The sequence below is a fragment of the Limanda limanda genome, chromosome 22 (assembly GCF_963576545.1).
Source record: "Limanda limanda chromosome 22, fLimLim1.1, whole genome shotgun sequence".
Classification (NCBI taxonomy): Eukaryota; Metazoa; Chordata; class Actinopteri; order Pleuronectiformes; family Pleuronectidae; genus Limanda; species Limanda limanda.
In genome coordinates, this window is record NC_083657.1 from 13,067,104 (window position 1) to 13,087,511 (window position 20,408).

The 20,408-nt window shown below is 40.0% G+C and overlaps 1 protein-coding gene, 1 long non-coding RNA gene and 1 pseudogene across 2 annotated transcripts; all 3 read left to right on the forward strand.

Moving 5' to 3' along the window:
• Positions 1-207: 207 nt before the first annotated feature.
• Positions 208-5,846, forward strand: LOC133028813 (up-regulator of cell proliferation-like). Its single transcript, XM_061095848.1, has 2 exons — positions 208-286; positions 1,112-5,846. Exons 1-2 carry the CDS (start codon positions 208-210, stop codon positions 5,824-5,826), a joined length of 4,794 nt encoding a protein of 1,597 aa, XP_060951831.1. The 3' UTR covers positions 5,827-5,846.
• A 6,025-nt stretch (positions 5,847-11,871) lies between these two features.
• Positions 11,872-14,758, forward strand: LOC132996001 (uncharacterized). Its single transcript, XR_009677061.1, has 4 exons — positions 11,872-11,938; positions 14,241-14,321; positions 14,435-14,510; positions 14,594-14,758. It is a non-coding gene; the product is annotated as an uncharacterized LOC132996001 (long non-coding RNA).
• Positions 14,759-15,430: 672 nt separating this feature from the next.
• On the forward strand, positions 15,431-19,632 carry LOC133028669 (up-regulator of cell proliferation-like; annotated as a pseudogene).
• Positions 19,633-20,408: the final 776 nt, after the last annotated feature.

Below are 20,408 nucleotides of genomic sequence, written 5' to 3' on the forward strand. Positions count from 1 at the left end.
CCCTTTAAACTGCTTTTTTTTTTTTTTTTCCCTCAATTATCAGTATCAGTGAACAGAAGAACATGGTGTGATCTGGAGGTACTGAGAGGTATTTCTTTCTCTTCTCTTATGACAGATGTTTCTCCACCAAAAGAAGTAACAGCTCTCTGTTCAGGCACGAGGACTGTTTCAGATCCCTGCAGTGCCCCACTCAGAGGCAGTGGGATCATGGAGGACTCCAGCACTGTAGATGTTCAGGGCAGGAGTGGAACAAGAAACACACCAATTGGAACATCTGCCAATACACGTAAGTGAAAGAAAATAGTAATGTAATAAAAATTGTGAAGAATTTAATCTCAAAACAAAAATTGAATTCAATGATATGCTTCACTAATGCATGATGCAGTCTTAAATACTCAATATGTATAACATTTCTTTTTTTATCACGCTAAAAGTTGATGAAATTATTATAACTTTACAGCATGCCAGTGTAAATTTAAACTGTAAGACCCATCATAATATATTTATAATTCTGGTTATATGTGTGATGTATCTATTGATATCAACATTATAGTAGAACATAATCAAGGATGTAGCTTTCGACTGATCACAATGATAAATACATATCTATGATATTTAATTACTAGTTTCTTTATATGACTATTTTGACACTAAAGCAAGTCAAATGACAAACAAACAGTACACGAAACACATGCCGCCTCTCTTAAAACGTACAGTGTGTAATATTCAGGTGAAAGAGATATATTGGCAGAAATTAATCATCCTACATGTTTTCACTACTGTGTACAAGTTATTGTTTTCATTACCCTATAAGGGGCCATATATATATATAAATGAATTTATTTTACATTTTCACTGATTTCCCAGGAAATAATCCACATATCTTGAGGGAAAAGTTGTTTGTCTGTTCGTTCGCACCAATTCACAAACACTACTGGTCAGATTACCAGGAGACTTAGTGGAAGAATGGGGTATGGATCAGGGAGGAACCCATTCAATTTAGATGCAGGTATACGGCTTCAGGGGGAGGTTTTCACTCTCTCTTTAACATGCTGAGATAGACCTTTGATCTTGGCAGATGTATTAATAATCATTCTTTTCATGCCCACAGAGACACAACTGCAGACCTTGTTGGAGGATCTGGGCTTGAAGCAGCACTACACAAAGAAGCTAACACTGAGCGAAATACTTCAGATTGACCTGAAGGCCATCACTGATGAACCTGTCAAGTGGCACTCAGATCTCTCATGGTATTTCTTAAAGAAACTAATGATGGTTAATGTGACAGCGAGAAATATAAAATCAGAATGTGAATCATCCAATGACGGCGCAACGGGAACGACTGAATTTGACTTTGATAATCTGGGCGTCATTACAGATTCAGATGACGAGGTAAACCCCCTTGACATAATCACTGCTCTCTTCCTGTGTTCTGATGGTTTTGTGCAACAGGAAATGGCCCTCAAAATGTCCATGTGTCAGTTTTCTGTGCCTCTCCTGCTTCCAGGTTGTGACACAGATCAGTGCAAACTCATGCTTTGGGCCATGAGAGACATTGTTAAAACCTACAGAACTCAGTCACTTTTACAATCCAAGGGTTTTACTGAAGAAAGAATTGTTCTCTCTGAGATTCCAATGATATCTTTTGTGAGACTGGGGGAATGTTCCATGTCCAAGTCAGAGATACTCAATAAGCTTTTGAGTAATTCTGAAGAGTACCATGACTTTTTTGTTCACCGTGATATGAAGTGTGGTGATTCCCCAAGAAGAATATCCAATGGACTGACTGAAGTAACTTGGTACCTTCCATCTGGCAAAAAAAACATTGATATTTTCAGTGAGCCATTAGCTGTAGCTAACCTTCGTGGGGACATTGCTTCATTTGAAACTCAGTTTTCTTTCTTGTGTCAGACATCTGCAGCAGTGTTTGTGTTCTTTGACAATTTGGACCCTGAGTGCAAGCTGCTAACCAACCTCCACCACAAGACACAGATGTTTTTGGTCGGTAACCAACAAAGCAAATGCTTTAGTATGGATGCTCTCAAAAAAGTAGCAACAAGGCTGGGCTTAACATCAAACATCATTACAAAGACCAAGCAGAAAAATTATGCAGACTTTGTCAAAGGTTTGCGGAAAAAAGTCAACGATGTTATTCAGAACACAAAGAAGAAGATGTGCATTGAGAAGATGGCTGACATTGCCCATGAATTGGGAATTTTGGTTGATGAAGACTGTCCAGAGTGTCACACTGCCAAGGAAAATGCAGACGCCATAACATCAAAAATTCAAAACATCCCTGACTACAAAGCCACTCAGCTTCCCTTGCATGGCGAAATATGGAAGGAATTGACAATTTTCGAGAAGGAAGAATTTCGACTGAAAAATGTTGAATCTGAAGACATAGAAACATACAAAGCAGGGCTTCAGAAAAAGAAAGAAAACCTTCGGAAGAAACAGAGCTCTAAAAACATGTCAGATGCCATGACGTGCTTCATCAGTGCAATATCAAGCAAAGGCATAGAGAGATGTTATTTCCTGAAATGGATGCGAATGAGTCTTGATAACCTGTCTCGAGAAAAACTGTCTGGCCTCAGGAAGCAATACAAAGAAAAATGCAAAGATGCAGAGAACACAGAGGCCATCAAAGTCATTGATAAAGAGCTTTCCAACAGCTCACTGGGAACTGAACACTTCTTCCGTGAAATGGGTCAGATTTATGAAGCTTCAGTTTCCCTTCCAGAACACGATCTGTCACGCAAACAACTACAGCATCTGCCCAAAGTCTGTGCAGGTTTGTTGCTTGATGGATTTCCCCTGGAGCTTGTAGATGGAGATGCATCCAACATACCTCTCACATGGGTGAGTGATGTTCTCTCTCAGCTCAATGAACTGGTGATTCCAAAGAACAAGATAATGGTTGTCACGGTTCTTGGAGTTCAGAGCACAGGAAAGTCCACTCTTCTTAACACCATGTTTGGAGTGCAGTTTGCAGTCAGCACTGGCCGATGCACTCGAGGTGCTTTTATGTTGCTCATCAGAATCAATGAAGATGTCAAAAAAGACCTCAACTGTGACTTCATGGTCATCATTGACACTGAGGGCTTAAGGTCAGCAGAGCTTGCACAACTGGATGATAGCCATGAGCACGACAATGAGCTTGCAACACTTGTTGTGGGGCTGAGTGACATCACCATTATCAATATTGCAATGGAGAATTCCACACAAATGAAGGACATCCTACAAATAGTTGTGCATGCGTTTCTCAGGATGAAAGAGGTGGGCAAAAAGCCTCAATGTCAGTTTGTTCACCAGAATGTGTCAGATGTTTCAGCCAATGAGAACACCCTAAGAGAGAGGAAACTGCTCTTGGATCAGTTAAACGAGATGACACAGGCAGCAGCCAAAATGGAGAAGAAAGAAAAGAACAAGTGCTTCACTGATGTCATGGAGTACAATCCAGAAAGTGGGAGCTGGTACTTTCCTGGACTCTGGAATGGAAACCCACCAATGGCACCAGTCAATGCAGGCTACAGCGAAGCTGTATATCAGTTCAAGAAAAACATCACACAGATACTAGGAAACTGTGAGTCCTCTGCTAATGACATCTTGAAGTTTAAAGAGTGGATGTCAAGCCTGTGGAAGGCAGTGAAGCATGAAAACTTCATCTTCAGCTTCAGAAACAGTCTAGTGGCTGAAGCATACATGAAGGTATGCACAGAATTCAACAAGTGGGAATGGGACTTCAAAGAATCCATATACAAGTGGATAACAAATGCCGAAACAACCATCGCAAATTTAGGAACACCTGCTTCCAAATCGAAAATAGTTGACATGAAAGAACTCATCTTGAGTTTGAAAAGTGAAGTCTCCACAAAGCTGATGGAATTGGAGGAAGAGCTTCTTGAAAAACTGAAAAACTTTTTCGAGCAAAAAGACGGCCATGTCCATCTTGTAGAAAGATACAAAGAGGAATTTGCAAACAGTGCAAGGAGTCTTCGACGAGAGATGCAGAGCTCTGTGTATAGTCAACTCACAGCAGCGGCTGAAATCAAACAGGGACAGACAGAAGTTCAAAAAATCAAAGAAAGTCACACAAAAGAAATTGAAAGAGAAGTGTGTGCACTGATCGATGAATGTCGAAAGAAAAACGTCCAGATGGGAGATGAAGAACTGAACCAAGAATTTGATAAGATGTGGAAAGAAACAGTAAAGAACCTGTCTTTTTCCAAAAAAAAGCCAAAAATTGTCTCCACCAGTGTCTCCCACTACTTAAGAATAAATCTCTCGCCCAAAGGAAGTCATGCATGTGAATTGCTGAGCAAAACACACCTGCGAGATTGTGGCAAAACGCCTTTCAAATATAAAGCCAAAGGAATAGTTAACAGAGCTAAAAAGGTGATGAGCAATTGGCTACCCATTCAAGATCCCACAATCAGGCTACAGAAGATAGCTGACAACATCATAGATGAATGCATTCAGTATATGAAGGAAAAAGACAAAACAGAAGAGCATGAAGCAGATGCACATGAAGCAGATGCAAAAAAACCTAAAGACTACTCTGATGCTTACATCCAGGAGATCCTTCGCATAATTGATGAGAGGCTGCAAAAGAATCAGGATATAACCGTAGGCATTGAGTTTGAAGTTTCTCTAAAACAGCACATCTGTGGCATTGCAGCCAGCGTCTTTCAGAAAATGCACGATGATTTCCGAAAGGAGAATGACCCTTACTTATGTCTGAACAAAAACAAAGAAATGTTTTTTGATAGTTTTAAAGATGTGTTCAAGCAACAAGACCAGAGCCGGAAGAAAGCAGAAGAATTCACCAAACAATGTTTGAAGCCTGCAGTTGAAAACTTTGTCTACAGTAAACTGGGTCATGATATCATTCATGAAATGAGGAAACAATCACAGTTCAATGCAAGAGTCTACTCCCAGTATGACATTTTACTGGATTTGCTCTCAAAGCACAGCTTTAGGGAGTACGCAAGGTACATTCGCTCATATGAGAGATATGTAAAGAAGTGGATACTCGACCAAACAGTGAAACACTTATCAAAAGATTCTAAGATGTTTGAGCTAGTGGATCAGCATCTTGACTCAAGTATCAGAAGCATAAAGGCTGCAATCCACAAGGCCACAAAGAAAACAAGTGCTGACTTGAATACATTCATTAACAACTTCTGTCAGGAACTTGGTGAAACACTGGTCATCTCCCAGGATGCACTTGGTGCTTTCATGATCCTCAACAAAGCAAACCAGGAACAGTTTGCCCACTGGTTCACAGAGTTTGTGAATAAAATGGAAAAAATTCTAAAGCAAAAGTTTAAAAAAAGAGGCATCCAGAGTATACTTAAACAGCTTGATGTCAAGCCCCAGAATGAGCTTTTCACACAAGTGATTGGATGTGGTAAACAGTGTCCCTTCTGTGGAGTGGCCTGTGTGTCCGGAGGTGGTAACCATTCTGTGCATGAGGCTTCACTGCATAGGCCAAAGGGTCTGAATGGATGCATGGGGCTACAAACAGAAAAACTAGTCACTGACATATGCTCGTCATCTGTAGTGAGTGACAACCTATTTCGCTGTGATGCTACTAACGGTGAATATCACTTATATAAAAATTACAGAGATATTTACCCAGACTGGAACATTCCTCCAGATGGAAGCTACGAGGCATCAGACTACTGGAAATATGTAATGGCAAAGTTCAATGAGGAGTTTGCAGAAGAACATAGTGCAAAGCCTGCTGATATTCCTACAACCTGGAAAGATATCACACGTCTGCAGGCAGAACAGAGTCTCAAAATGTCATTTAACATGAACTGAGAGACAACAGGCTGTCTGATTAGAGATTAACCTGATCAGACACAAACCTGATTAATGTCCTTTGTTGGCACGTGTTGTTGTGATGCAACTTCCGCTTGGGATTTCCTCCTGAAAACACCTGCAAACAGACTTTCCTTGGTACGTAACAGCTCAGGACAGCCCGAGGACATTAGCAGTTCCCATGTGTCAACATGAATCAGCTGCTTTTTGTTAGTATCTCGACTGAGAAGAACAGGGGGCTTGTGTTGAGTGTAGCATGTTAGCCTGTTGTCTCTCGTAATAAAACACCAACTGGCTGAGCTCATGAGAATGGTGTCTATTGTTCCCAACGTGCTTCAGAGCTGTATATCAATGTATCGATGTTAATTCTAATGCTAATGGCTAAGGTAGTTGCTCGCTTGGTTAGCAGTGCATTGTTTTGATGTAGCACCAGTTGCTAGACTGGTTCAAGGACCAGCTGAGTGTGTTTAAGTAGTAAAAGTTGATATTCACACCATTCAGCTTCAGTCAAGTTAATTCACTCTAATATGTTGTTTGAAGCACTTCTGTGTTACTGTACTAACTTTATGATCACTTTAGTGAGGTGTAAAATTGTATTCCTTCAATATGAACATCAAATACATCAAAATGGCGATTCAAAGACGATTGTAAACGGATGTGTTACAGTTAAAGAGTGATAATTCATTGATACTGCTAAAATGTCAATTTTATTTTTGTAATATATCGCAATGAATTGGTTAATGTCAAATGTCGTCATGATAAATAGTTATCACTTTGACTGCAGTGTTGTGCAATAGGAGTAGACTTGACGTTGGCTAATTATTAATAATCATGAAATATGATTATTAAAATAATAAAAGATTATTTATTAAAAATAATGAAAAAAAATGATAAGGCCATAACCTATCGTAGAGGGGCACCACCCTGGTTACAGGGACCAACGAAATCAAGCTATAAATATCAGTCTCATATGATATTGGTTAAATTAATAATCTTAATAGCTAATATTAATGATTATTTAATAAACAGTGAAGGCTTCTAAGTTCGAGCACAGGCAATCATAATCCAGCTGTATTCACACACTTATGCACAAATAATCACAGACTACAGATACTTTAATTACAAAAGCATTTATTAAAAAGGGGAAATAAAGTTATAATGTTATTCAATGATTCATCATTTTAACAAGCTCCGATATTTCAAAGATAAACACAGCAGCAGCACTTATCACAATTCAGAAAATACATGTAAACCTGCGGTCTACCTATGTATGTCTATCTGTGTGTGTGTGTGTGTGTGTGTGTGTGTATGTGTCTCTCTATGTGTATGTGTGTATCTGTGTGTGTGTATGTGTGAAATATAGTTAATGCTATTTAATGATTCATCATTTTAACAAACTCCCATATTTCAAAGATAACAACGGCAGCAGCTTATCACAATTTAGAACACACATGTATGCATCTATGTGTCTCTGTGCGTGTGTGTATCTGTCTGTGTCTATCAATGTGTGTGTGTGTGTGTGTGTGTGTGTGCGAGAGAGAGAGAAAAAGAAGGGGGCGTGGCGATGACGCAGTCACGTAGTGACGTCACATCTAAGATGGAGGCCGACAATGTTAGGCTTAAAACTACAAAACAAAATGGCGGGTTCGTTATGAATTTAGAGCCAGAATTGAGGGCGGGTCTAGAGATGAATAATCTCCAATGGCCGCCGGACCACGTGTGAGACACAAAGGAGGAGGTGGAACAAAGGATTCTTTGTTCTAGTTTAGCTTTGGCTTCAAAATGGCGGCCAGATGCGTTCAGGCCCTTTAAATATAGATTTAACTATGTTACATGAACTGTATTCTAAATACAGATCGGAACGGGTGTATAGGTCAGTTCAGAAGGAGAGAGAGAGAGAGAAACATGCGAGGAGAGAACAAAGCTCTTAAAAATACGCCAGAGATAAGTTAACAGTGGTTCACCCCTCAGCCCTCAAGCGAACGTTGTGGGCTGAGGTTCTGATCGGTAAAATCACTGCAGACTCACACAGACGTTAACAGTGCGGCCGGTTTCTCTAGAACAGCACATCCGTGGAGTTGCAGCCAGCCAAAAAATGCTCTAAGATTTCCTTCAGGAGAATGACACTTTCACATGTCAGAAAAAAAAACCTGTACACTGGGTCCTGATGTCGTCTGTAAAATAATAAACAGATGACCTGCTCCTGATATAAATATAAAGTATTTAAATATAAAGGGCCCATTCTAGGGTAAAGAAACTACAATTCTTACAACTTTGAATAATTTGTTATAATAATCCAAACAATGGATGTTTTTTTTGTTGATGTGTTGCACTGAACAAAACGTTTTGAAACTGAGTCTATTTGTTGCAATTGCAAAAATGTTAAGAACAATGTTTTGGTGTGAATTCTGTTGCATTTGATACATGATTTTAAAATGAATGTTAAAAATGTAATGGATCTGGATGAGTTTTTTTCAATAACCAATAACTGTCTGAATAAAGAAACAAAATCAGCAGTCTGGCTATGAATGTCTTTAATGTTTCCCAGATCAGAATCACAGCATACAGTGTATAATAACTTCTAAAGTAAACAGAAATATCATCACCTCATTTATTTATATAGTTTTACTGTACTTTTTTGAATAATCATCTTTTTTTCTTAAACTCCATTATTTAACATTTTCTTCATCTCAAGTCTTGGGGTTTCTGAATTCAACAAAGAATTTTAAAAACAAGACAACAGGTGCAACTTCGCAAGCTGAGGATTTACGTGTTTGTGTTTGTCATTGTGAGTTGTTTACCATGTGCTTCCATGCATCACAAGCTCTGGCGATGGGCGAGCCTCAAGGCCGCAGTGAGCTACTTAGGCCCAGCGCGTGTCCACATACATATGACCAGATCCACTATGAAACATCATCGTCCGTCCCTCAACCAATTGGAACACGAGACTCTTTTCTGCTACATCGCGTCAGTGTAAGAGCAACACAACCTCCTCAAACACATCGCAACACAGTGTGTGGAGGGGAGACGCTGGGCGGCAGGTGTGATGGCGTCGCTCGATGAGGATATGAGGCATCTAATGGTATCAAAGCCCTCATGTCTGTCCCACAAGTGATTGAGTGGCAACATGTAAACATTGCTACATGTGAAGTGAGCTGACATTTAACTGACCGCTTTTGTAAAAGTCCTGTCCATGACACTGGCCATTACATTAGTGAGCTGGCAAAAGGCAAAGATGGCTTTCCTCAGTATTTGAGCCTCTGGATGTCACAGCAATCACGCAGCACAGATCCATCAGGAGTGGGAGGATCGTTGAGAAACAAAACGATGGCAAAATTATGAGGGGGGGGGGACAAGACGAGTTGAGGCTTCGATGATCGCAAACCACATAATTTAGTAGCATGTTTCAAATTTAGTTATAGTTATATTAATTGGAAAACAGCTAATGCTAACTAAAGCATCTGTCATGTGTGCTCTGTGGGATGAGGTGGGGAATCTGAAAAATCAAGAAACTTAATATTTACAAATATTTTGTCTGTTTGATTCTTACACTTAAAAATGTACAGTTTGGATCCTCCACCAGATGTTGTGTGTCTCTGTCCTGCCACCCGGTTTGGTTTCTTCTTTATTCCCGTTTCCTGTTGGGCACCCCTGTGGTGAATCTGCCGAAATAGCGCCCTCGAGTGTTGCTTTAGAAAATAGACAAAGGAATTGAAACAGACCAAACTGAACACCTGGTTTTCACCTCCAGTCGTGTCGTTGTAGCCGTGCTGTGGAGAGGTTTTCTTCACAACGCCCCGGGGCGAGTACAAAAGGGTTCACGTGGATCTGATCCAGCAGATCCTCCGTCAGACTGAGTAGGGATGTGGCAAACTTTGCGGGTAGAAAGATGACCATGCCTTTGAACTTCCTCACTTGCTTCCTTCCTCCTCTCCTTTCATTCTTCCGATATTGATTAACTGATACATTTAAGGCTGAGAGTCTGTATCCAATCTCCTCCCAATGTCTCGTCCCCGCGGCGTGCACCTTGCCTTGCGCCGCTGTCCCGTCGTCTGTTCCAGAGCACTGCCTGTCACACACCCGAGGCAGTTGTCTTGTGTTGAACATTGTGCACATTTTTCCCTTTTACAAAAGCTCTTGACAAGAGCAGTTGGGCACTGTATACATCTCTCCCACACCACCTTGGTAGGCAGTAATATCAAGAAAACAAACAAACCCAAGACAACGCTGGTGACTAACTTCTCTCATACCGGGTGGAAGCTATCATTGGTTTCCTGTGGGCTCAAATATCTAAGTTATACTTACTCTGTAGTATTATATTTTTGTTGTTTCCACATCTTGCATTTGAAATAAATCGCTCACATCCACAGTCCATGTTCAAAGTTGTTAACATGTATATCAGATATTGAATGGTTGAAAACCGGAATTTCAGCTTCAGAAGACTATACAAATATAATTTTTAATTAAAATATGCATTTTAATAACTAACTTTTTATGTAATTCTTGTGAAATACAAACCCTGTAAGTCATTCTCATATAAGCATTGCTTTGGCCAAACTGGATATAAATGTCAAATATTATATTGTAACTGTTTTTTTTCGACAGGACCACTATTCGTCCTTGAAAAGCAAAGCTGAATCATGGAGCCTTTCACGCACACCTACCTGTGTAAAAAGTCTGTTTATTTATATAATAAAAATACAAATTAAATTCAGCAAATCTGTTTAATGTCCCTTTTAAAATTGCACTTTTCATTACAGTGTAAACCCAATTAAACAAATATTAATAGTGAAAAATATGAATACACCATGGTGTTCCTATGAACTATAGGGACACACCTTTCAGACAGCCAGAGGAGATGCTATGGTCAGGATCCTGAAAACTATGTGAGTCCAGCACCCTAACATCCTCCTGGTACTGCATCTGAATATGTAAAACACTTCTAGGAAGTACAGTGGCAGACTCAACAGCTACTGTTGTGTTCGTTTATCCCAAATATGAGAAGAGCCGGTCTCGGTTGGTTCAACAAGTATTTATTAAGGAGCAATGACTCACACATTCTCTAACCCCAAAAAACATTTGGAACCCTAATTTTCACCATGGCGCAGTTGTCAGATGGTTGGAATTATTAGTGTGGGACACATCTAAGACCTTGATTGACAGCTATAGTAAAGGAGAGCTAGGAGATAACATTGGTTTCGCATGACTCAGATTATAGGTGTGCCTCGCTATTCTGGTTTGACCTTATATGTGCCTGGGGAGGAAAAAGTTTGAAAACCACTGATCTAATAATATGGGACAGCATGAGTTTGAATGAAGGAAAGTTTCCACTGTACATAAACAATAATGCATCAGCCTCACCTGTTGTAATGGCACTCAACAGGTGTGATGGTTGTTGCTGCTCTTACTGTTACACTGCCTGAAGAGGTCGAAATCACAGCGGGAAATAGAATGCTTTATCTTCAAAGGACACGTATGCAAATCATTTATACCTGTGTCTTAATTCCTGTTTCAAACTGCGCCTACAGAACCCAGTCTGAACTTGGTCAGACAATCAGCCGTAGTTCTCCTATACAACAAACAGACTTTTTAAGATGCTGCGGAAATCCTGCAGTACGAGTTCAAGTAAATTGAATCCTTTCTTGTCTTAGATCTTGGTCAAATGTTTGTGTCAATGAAAAAGTTCTAATGACATTGGGAGTTAACCTTTTCAAATATATTTATAGACGTTATACCTCAAGTGTTGTAGTATCGTAACCAGTATCTTTGTCATTTCATAGTGAATATTTGTGTATAACATTCAGTGATTCCCGCATCGTGTACATTGATTTCCTAGCAAATTAATTCTGCAACACAAGGAACAGAAACACTCTAAGCCAGTTGAGTATTTATCAAGTGCCATATTTTTCATTTACTGTAAACTTCTCTTCGTCTTATTCTGGGAAATCACATGATCAAACCTAAAGTGAAAGTGTTTTGACCAACAGAATAAAAGGAGGGTGTCTGCTAGCACAGGTGTGTATTGGCATATGCAGCGAGGTGTGATGTTATATCTACAGCAACTGGATAACTACGAATCCTGGATGAAAGACTGCGGCAGATCTCTACAAAGGTGAGTTCCTATAATGTTTTATTAGTTATTTTGTCAGAGAACAACCTTTATTATTTGGACAAGTGACAAGCATTGTGTCCTGATACTGCCGATACAATCTTGGCATGTGGCAACGTGAGTCTTCAAGCAGGAAATGTGTATCTGCTTGACAGTTTAAGTGGAGGTTATTATCGTCCTACAATATTGCACCGATTAAAGGGTGTCTCTTTTGAACGGTCAAACTTCAGTGCAGTCAACCTTTATTAAGCCCTTGACTATGGAGATATTCTGAATTCCCATGCTTCGCTCTTAAAACTCAAGCAACTAACTCCTGTGCATGAACAACAAAATATCGTACTTGTCCCAGATAGATGTATCGTGTTATTCATTTCTGAAGCTCTAATGTTGACGCTTCCAAACTAACTCACGTCTCTTTTTTTCTCATTTTAAATCTGTTGTCTACATTATGTGATCTATTAACTACTGGAACTGGAATAACTGCATGTCCCTCATGTATACACCCATGTTGGCAGAACTGGTTCCACTTGAAATGGAGTTGACAGCAAACTGCCCTCAAACTTGAGTCCCACATTTCCCTCGGAGATTCAAAGCTTTCTGATAGGCTTTTATTTTGATAAATAAATTTATTTTGGCTTCTCCCTGTTTCCGCATTTTTTTAATGTGTAGCTGTTTTTTTTGTTTTGTTTTGCTGTTCTTGTGATATATTTGTGTTATTTCGTGTCCACTAAACTTCCTGATGGTTAGATCATTAAATAAACAAATAAATAAATACATTCAAGGTAGAAAAAAGAAACAAATTATAGTGACTTCCGTTAAGTTCCTTCTATTTTACAGTAAAACCTGGACTCTATTAGGGCTGCAACTAACGACTATTCTGATAGTCGATTAGTCACCGATTATTGAAACAATTAATCGACTTATCAGATTATGAATGACACAAATTCTCAATTGCTCTTATTTAGCAACAGCTTTTCAATTTAGCTTGAGGTTGTTCGAGGCATGTGATGACTGAAAATAAAGACAATAAAGATTGATACTTCATTAAAAGAAATGTCTCTTAATAAACTTTGTTGCAAAAAAGGGTACAGTTGACACAAAAGCAAAGACAAATCAAGTTTTTGTCCATTTAAAACCAAGGACTGGCAAAGTGCTAATAAAAAAAAATAATTTAAATTTAAGTTTCCCTTTTTACAGTGAACCAAGAACAGGCCAAGTGCTGGTACTAAAAATAAATTAAAAATCAAGTATCCATTTTTCGTGTTAACAAAAAAGGACAGGGAAAATAACATTAATAAAAACATCAACAAACGAATCTACAGTCTTCTTCGGACTAAATAATTGTGATTTAAAAAAAGACGTTTGTCAGGCAATAGGATAATATTTCGCTTTTAAACTCGTTAAAAAAAAGTTAAACCGTATTGTTGTAATGGATTCTAGAATCCTGCGCGCAGGTATATACGTTTAAATATAACATCTGACGGAGGCGAGTCCGCATCGTCTCCGTTACGATGTCACACGTGACTCCTCCTCCTCACATGCGCGTGTCATGCTTCCATGGAGCGCAGGTCCTCTGTACAGATACTGCAGGTTGTTTTTCTCGGGCTGTTACGGGTGAAGTTCTCCGGAACTTTTTACTTTCTGGTGCGCGACTGCGCCCGGCAGGAGACGCCGACATCGGTCCATGTTTTATCGCTATTGCACATGCGCGACTTTCAGAGATAGGAAGGGAGCGAGATGGCTCACTCCTCAGCTACTTCCATCAGCACCTCCGGTAAAACGACGTTTAGTACCGGTGTCCGGCACGAGAAACACGCGCTATGACGTAACCAACGAATCATCGACGAGTAAATTCGTCGGCGACTATTTTGGTCATAGATTTTTGTCGACGACATCGACTAATCGTTGCACCCCTAGACTCTATACTCAACTTCATTTGCAGGACAGCTGACGCTATTATTTTACTGTTGTAGATTTGACATTCAAACTATGAGGCTTATAAAATATGATGCATTGTAATAGATTTTAAGGATAAAACTTCAATGAAATCACCTCAAACCAGCTATAGCATTACCACATCACTTATACATCACAACTTCAATCAATTCAATAATTTAAATAACATGTAAAATACTTTTACTCTGATAATAGTTTGATAATTTGTTGTATTGTGTAAACTGGATTTATTTATCCATCATGTTTCATGGCCTCTACCCATCAGGCGATCTTCTCAGAGTTTTGCTCTTTGACTTAACTTGGCCTTGAACTAAACATGTAGCATAAACTTGTTTCTGATTACTTTAAGAGAGAAGCAGATTTAATAATCTGGAACGAGTGAGACACGACTGACACTGGACCCAGAATGGATAGCTCAGGGGAGGAAGAGGTAAACAGCTTATTTTTACAGTTACAATTTTCCCATTAGCGATTGTGAACGGGATTATGAGTCGAATAATTACACTTTAAACTTCTTTTTTTCTTTTTTTCTCTATTATCAAGGAGTTCTTTGACACCAACGATACGTTCCCTGAGCGTTACAGTGAGGAGAAGGATCCCTCAACAACACAGTCCAACTGTAAGTAGCCAGTCCAGTGAACAGAAGAACATGGTGTGATCTGAAGGTACTGAGAGGTATTTATTTCTCTGCTCTTATGACAGATGTTTCTCCACCAGAAGAAGTAACACCTCTCTATTCAGGCACGAGGACTGTTTCAGATCCCTGCAGTGACCCACTCAGAGGCAGTGGGATCATGGAGGACTCCAGCACTGTAGATGTTCAGGGCAGAAATGGAACAAGAAACACGCCAATTGAAACATCTGCCAATACACGTAAGTGAAAGAAAATAGTAATGCGATAAAAATTGTGAAGAATTTAATCTCTAAACAAGAAAATCATTCAATGAGATGCTTCACCAATGCATGATGCAGTCTTAATTACTCAATAGGTTAAACAGTTCTTTTTTTATCACGCTTAAAGTTGATGATATTATTATAACTTTACAGGATGCCAGTGTAAATTTAAACTGTAAGACCCACCATAATTTATTTGTAATTCTGGTTATATGTGTGATGTATCTATTAATATCAACATTAGAGTAGAACATAATCAAGGATGTAGCTTTCGACTGATCACATTGATAAATACATATCTATGATATTTTATTAGTCGTTTCTTTAGATGACTATTTTGACACTAAAGCAAGTCAAATGACAAACAAACAGTACAGGAAACACATGCCTCCTCTCTCAAAACGTCCAGTGTGTAATATTCAGGTGAAAGAGATCTATTGGCAGAAAGTAATCCTCCTACATGTTTTCACTACTGTCTACAAATGATTGTTTTCTTTACCCTAGAAGGGGCCATATATATATATATATATAGAGAGAGAGATGAATTTATTTCACATTTTCACTAATTTCCCAGGAAATAATCCACATATCTTGATGGAAAAGATCCGAATTAGAGAACTGATATCTTTAAGTGTGTGTAATTTGACTTTGATAATCTGTGCAACATTACAGACTCAGGTGACATGGTAAACCCCCTTGACGTAATCACTGCTCTCTTCCTGTGTTCTGATGGGTTTGTGCAACAGGAAATGTCCCTCAAAATGTCCATGTGTCAGTTTTCTGTGCCTCTCCTGCTTCCAGTTTGTGACACAGATCAGTGCAAACTCATGCTTTGGGCCATGAGAGACATTGTTAAAACCTACAGACCTCAGTCACTTTTACAATCCAAGGGTTTTATTGAAGAAAGAATTGTTCTCTCTGAAATCCCAATGATATCTTTTGTGAGACTGGGGGAATGTTCCATGTCCAAGTCAGAGATTCTCAATAAGCTTTTGAGCAATGACTTTTTTGTTCACCATGATATGGAGTGTGGTGACTCCCCAAGAATAATATCCAATGGACTGACTGAAATAACTTGGTATCTTCCTTCTGGCAAAAAAAACATTGATATTTTTAGTGAGCCAGTAGCTGTAGCTAACCTTCGTGGGGATATTGCTTCATTTGAAACTCAGTTTTCTTTCTTGTGTCAGACATCTGCAGCAGTGTTTGTGTTCTTTGACAATTTGGACCCTGAGTGCAAGCTGCTAACCAACCTCCACCACAAGGCAGAGATGTTTTTGGTCGCTAACCAACAAAGCAAATGCTTTAGTATAGATGCTCTCAAAACAGTAGCAACAAAGCTGGGCTTGAGTAAAGACAACATCATTATAAAGACCAAGCAGAAAAATTATGCAGACTTTGTCAAAGGTTTGCGGAAAAAAGTCAACGATGTTATTCAGAAGACAAAGGAGAATATGTGCATTGAGAAGATGGCTGACATGGCCCATGAATTGGGAATCTTGGTTGATGAAGACTGTCCAGAGTGTCAGAACATGCAGATGCCATCACATCAAAAATTCAAAACATCCCTGACTACAAAGCCACTCAACTTCCCTTGCATGGCGAAATATGGAAGGAATTGACAATTTTAGAGAAGGAAGAATTTCGACTGAAAAATCTAAAATCTGAAGACATAGAAATGTATAAAGCAGGGCTTCAGAAAAAGAAAGAAATACTTCGGAAGAAACAGAGCTCTAAAAACATGTCAGATGCCATGATGTGCTTCATCAGTGCAATATCAAGGCAAGGCATAGAGACACGTTATTTCCTGAAATGGATGCGAATGAACCTTGATAACCTGTCTCGAGAAAAACTGTCTGGCCTCAGGAAGCAGTACAAAGAAAAATGCAAAGATGCTGGGAACGAAGAGGCAATCAGAGTCATTGATAAAGAGCTTTCCAGCAGCTCACTGGGAATTGAACACTTCTTCCGTGAAATGGGTCAGATTTATGAAGCTTCAGTTTCCCTTCCAAAACAAGATCTGTCACGTAAACAACTACAGCATCTTCCCAAAATCTGTGCTGGATTGTTGCTTGATGGATTTCCCCTGGAGCTTGTAGATGGAGATGCATCCAACATACCTCTCACATGGGTGAGTGATGTTCTCTCCCAGCTCAATGAACTGGTGTCTCCGAAGAACAAGATACTGGTCGTCACGGTTCTTGGAGTTCAGAGCACAGGAAAGTCCACTCTTCTTAACACCATGTTTGGAGTGCAGTTTGCAGTCAGCACTGGCCGATGCACTCGAGGTGCTTTTATGTTGCTCATCAGAATCAATGAAGATGTCAAAAAAGTCCTCAACTGTGACTTCATGGTCATCATTGACACTGAGGGCTTAAAGTCAGCAGAGCTTGCACAACTGGATGATAGCCATGAGCACGACAATGAGCTTGCAACACTTGTTGTGGGGCTGAGTGACATCACCATTATCAATATTGCAATGGCGAATTCCACACAAATGAAGGACATCCTACAAATAGTTGTGCATGCGTTTCTCAGAATGAAAGAGGTGGGCAAAAAGCCTCAATGTCAGTTTGTTCACCAGAATGTGTCAGATGTTTCAGCCAATGAGAACACCCTAAGAGAGAGGAAACTGCTCTTGGATCAGTTAAACGAGATGACACAGGCAGCAGCCAAAATGGAGAAGAAAGAAAAGAACAAGTGCTTCACTGACGTCATGGAGTACAATCCAGAAACTGGGAGCTGGTACATTCCTGGACTCTGGAATGGAAACCCACCAATGGCACCAGTCAATGCAGGATACAGCAAAGCTGTATATCAGTTCAAGAAAAACATCACACAGATACTAGGAAACTGTGAGTCCTCTGCTAATGACATCTCGAAGTTTAAAGAGTGGATGTCAAGCCTGTGGAAGGCAGTGAAGCATGAAAACTTTATCTTCAGCTTCAGAAACAGTCTAGTGGCTGAAGCATACATGAAGGTATGCATAGAATTCAACAAGTGGGAATGGGACTTCAAAGAATCCATATACAAGTGGATAACAAATGCCGAAACAACAATCGCAAATTTAGGAACACCTGCTTCAAAATTTAAAATAGTTGACATGAAAGAACTCATCTTGAGTTTGAAAAGTGAAGTCTCCACAAAGCTGACGGAATTGGAGGAAGAGCTTCTTGAAAAACTGAAAAACTATTTCGAGCAAAAAGACGGCCATGTCCATCTTGTAGAAAGATACAAAGAGGAATTTGCAAACAGTGCAAGGAGTCTTCGACGAGACATGCAGAACTCTGTGTATAGTCAACTCACAGCAGCGGCTGAAATAAAACAGGGACAGACAGAAGTTCAAAAAATCAAAGAAAATCACACAAAAGAAATTGAAAGAGAAGTGTGTGCACTGATCGATGAATGTCGAAAGACCAAGAATTTGATAAGATGTGGAAAGAAACAGTAAAGAACCTGTCTTTTTCCAAACAAAAGCCAAAAAATGTCTCCACCAGTGTCTCCCACTACTTAAGAATGAATCTCTCGCCCAAAGGAAGTCATGCATGTGAATTGCTGAGTCAAAGAAACCTGCAAGAGTGTGGCAAAACACCTTTCATATATACCGCCAAAGGAATGGTTGAAAGAGCTAAAAAGGTGATGAGCAATTGGCTACTCATTCAAGATCCCACAATCAGGCTACAGAATATAGCTGACAACATCATAGCTGAATGCATTCAGTATGTGAAGGAAAAAGGGAAAACAGATGCACCTGAAGCAGATGCAAAAAAAACAAAAAACTACTCTGATGCTTACATCCAGGAGATCCTTTGCATTATTGATGAGAGGCTGCAAAAGCATGAGGATGTAACCGTAGACATTGAGTTTGAAGTTTCTCTAAAACAGCACATCTGTGGCATTGCAGCCGGAAACTTTCAGATAATGCACAACGATTTCCTAAAGGAGAATGACCCTTACTTATGTTTGAACAAAAACAAAGAAATGTTTTGTGATAGTTTTAAAGATGTGTTCAATGAATGAGACCAGAGCCAGAAGAAGGCAGAAGAATTCACCAAACAATGTTTGATGCCTGCAGATAAAAACGTTGTCTATGGTAAACTGGGTCCTGCTATCATTAACGAAATGAGGAAACAATCAGAGTTCAATGCAAGCGTCCACTCCCAGTTTAACATTTTACTCGATTTGCTCTCAAAGCACAGCTTTAGTGAGTACTTAAGGTACATTCGCTCATATGAGAGATATGTAAAGAAGTGGATACTCGACCAAACAGTGAAACACTTTTACACTCTTACAAAAAATACATAGACATTTACCCAGATTGGAAAATTCCTCCAGATGGAAGCTATCAGGCATCAGACTACTGGAAATATGTAATGGCAACGTTCAATGAGGAGTTTGCATTAGAACATGGTGCAAAGCCTGCTGATATTCCTACAACCTGGAAAGATATCACACGTCTGCAGGCACAACAGAGTCTCAAAGTGCCATTTAACATGAACTGAGAGACAACAAGCTGTCTGATTAGAGAAGTGCACCTGATTAATCCACTTTGTTGGCACGTGTCGCTTTGATGCAACTTCCACTTGGGATTTCCTCCTGAAAACACCTGCAAACAGACTTTCCTTGGTACGTAACAGCTCATCAGTGTTGGGGAGTAACGGAATACATGTAACGGCGTTACGTATTTAGAATACAAATTATGAGTAACTGTATTCCGTTACAGTTACAAATTAAATAGATGGTATTCAGAATACAGTTACATTGTTGAAATCAGTGGATTACATGACGGTACTTCTCGAGTTTATTCACTCTCTCGTAAATCCACCGGCGGCAAAGCCCCCAGGAAGCAGCTGGAGACCAGGGCTGCCGTAAGAGCGCCCGGACCCCGGCGGCGTGAAGGAGCCTCACCGCTACCGGCTCGGGACCGTTACAGGCCCGGGACCGAGGCTCTGAGAGAGTTCCGTCGCTACCAGAAATCTACGGAGCTGCTGATCCGCAAGCTGCCCTTCCAGCACCTGGTGAGAGAAGACCGACCTGCGCTTCCAGAGCTCCGCTGTCATGGCTCTGCAGGAGACCAGCGAGGCACGCCGGGTTCACACCGGACGCTGAAGCGCCGTGAAGCGCTGATAATATCACCCGTTGACCCAGTAGCATATGGTCACTTGTTTCTCCAACATTAACTGCAACAGCGTCCCAATTTAATTTCATCCATCTTCAAGAGCTTCTCCGCTGTTTGCTCCGTTCAATGTCGGGTGTCGAGGGTAAATTACGTATTCTCCGCCTCCCCCCCCTCTCTTTTTATCTTTATGAGTGCTTGTGTGTCTGTAGTGGATGGGCAGAGGGGGGCATTTAATAATGTGATCGGTAAAATTGGTAAAATTAAAACTCCAGGACAACAGAAGGGGAATACAAACTATGGGATGCATACTTTATCATTTATATCATATAATATGTCATCAATATCGTTTAAAATAATTTTTCAGTGTGTTTCATGGAGCGATACGCTCGCGTCAAGCGCAAAAAATAGACTCGACGCCGAAACGATGCTGCATGGCGCGAGGCAGCCTTGGCGCAGGGGGGGGGGGGGGGGTTCAGCCTCCGGTGGGACCCGCACAGAGGTGGG

What these genes read in the sequence shown, in the direction of transcription:
- LOC133028813 (XM_061095848.1), top strand. Translation starts at nt 208, where the DNA reads ATGGAGGACTCCAGCACTGTAGATGTTCAGGGCAGGAGTGGAACAAGA. An exon ending in TGGAACATCTGCCAATACAC is followed by an intron (nt 287 to 1,111) that starts GTAAGTGAAAGA and finishes TCATGCCCACAG; the next exon opens with AGACACAACTGCAGACCTTG.